This window comes from Lepidothrix coronata, unplaced genomic scaffold, assembly GCF_001604755.1.
Source record: "Lepidothrix coronata isolate B3197 unplaced genomic scaffold, Lepidothrix_coronata-1.0 Scaffold437, whole genome shotgun sequence".
NCBI lineage: Eukaryota > Metazoa > Chordata > Aves > Passeriformes > Pipridae > Lepidothrix > Lepidothrix coronata.
In genome coordinates, this window is record NW_016690617.1 from 34925 (window position 1) to 35771 (window position 847).

Here is an 847-nt window from a genome sequence, read left to right on the forward strand (position 1 = left end):
GGGGGGGGGGGGGGGGGGGGGGGGGGGGGGGGGGGGGGGGCGGGGGGGTTTTGGGGGGGTGCCCCCTGTGCCCCCTTTCTTTCCTTGACCCCCCCCAGCCCCTCTGGGTGCCCCCCCAGCCCCAGGAGCCCCCCCGGGTGCCCCCCCCCGTGCCCCCCTCACCATTTCTTGAGCACGATCTTGTCCCAGCGGGTGCCCGTCTGCGCCGCGATCAACTTCTTCAGGTCCCGGATGGAATCCTCGGGGCTGGGGGGGGTCAAGGAAAGAAAGGGGGCACAGGGGCACCCCCCAAACACCCCCAGGCCCCCCCAACCCCCCCCAGACCCCCCAACCCCCCCAGGGTGGGATACTTGCACTTGACCCGAACCTTCTTCCCCAGCCGGTCGTTACAGACAACCTCGATCATCCTGGGAAAGCTGGGAATGAAGGGGGCAAAATCGGGAAAAGGGGAGGAAAAGGGGATGGAAAAGGGAAAAAAAAGGGGGAGGGAGAGCGGGAGATGAAAAGGGAAAGAAAAAAAGTGAAAAAGGAGGGAAAAAAAAGGAAAAATGAAGGAAAAAAGGGGGAGAAAAAAGGGAAAGAGAAAAGTGAAAAAGGAGGGAAAAAAAGGAAAAATAAAGGAAAAAAGGGGGAGGAAAAAAGGGAAAGGAAAAAGCGAAAAAGGAGGAAAAGAGAAGAAAAATAAGGAGAAATGAAGGGAAAAAGTGCAAGAAAAAAGGGGAAACAAGGAGAAAAAGGTAAAAAAACAAGGAAGAGAAATGGAAAAGAAAGGGAAAAAAGGGGAAGAAAAAAGGAAAAAAGGAGGAAAAGAGAAGAAAAAATGAAGGAAAAAAGGGGGAGAAAAAGA

At 54.2% G+C, this 847-nt stretch overlaps 1 protein-coding gene across 1 annotated transcript; it reads right to left on the reverse strand.

The window, feature by feature from the left end:
- Positions 1-158: 158 nt before the first annotated feature.
- Positions 159-452, reverse strand: UBL5 (ubiquitin like 5). Its single transcript, XM_017839564.1, has 2 exons — positions 351-452; positions 159-246 (listed from the first exon to the last, which is right to left on the reverse strand). The coding sequence occupies exons 1-2, from the start codon at positions 404-406 to the stop codon at positions 159-161; spliced, it is 144 nt and encodes a 47-aa protein (XP_017695053.1). The 5' UTR covers positions 407-452.
- Between the last annotated feature and the right edge of the window lie 395 nt (positions 453-847).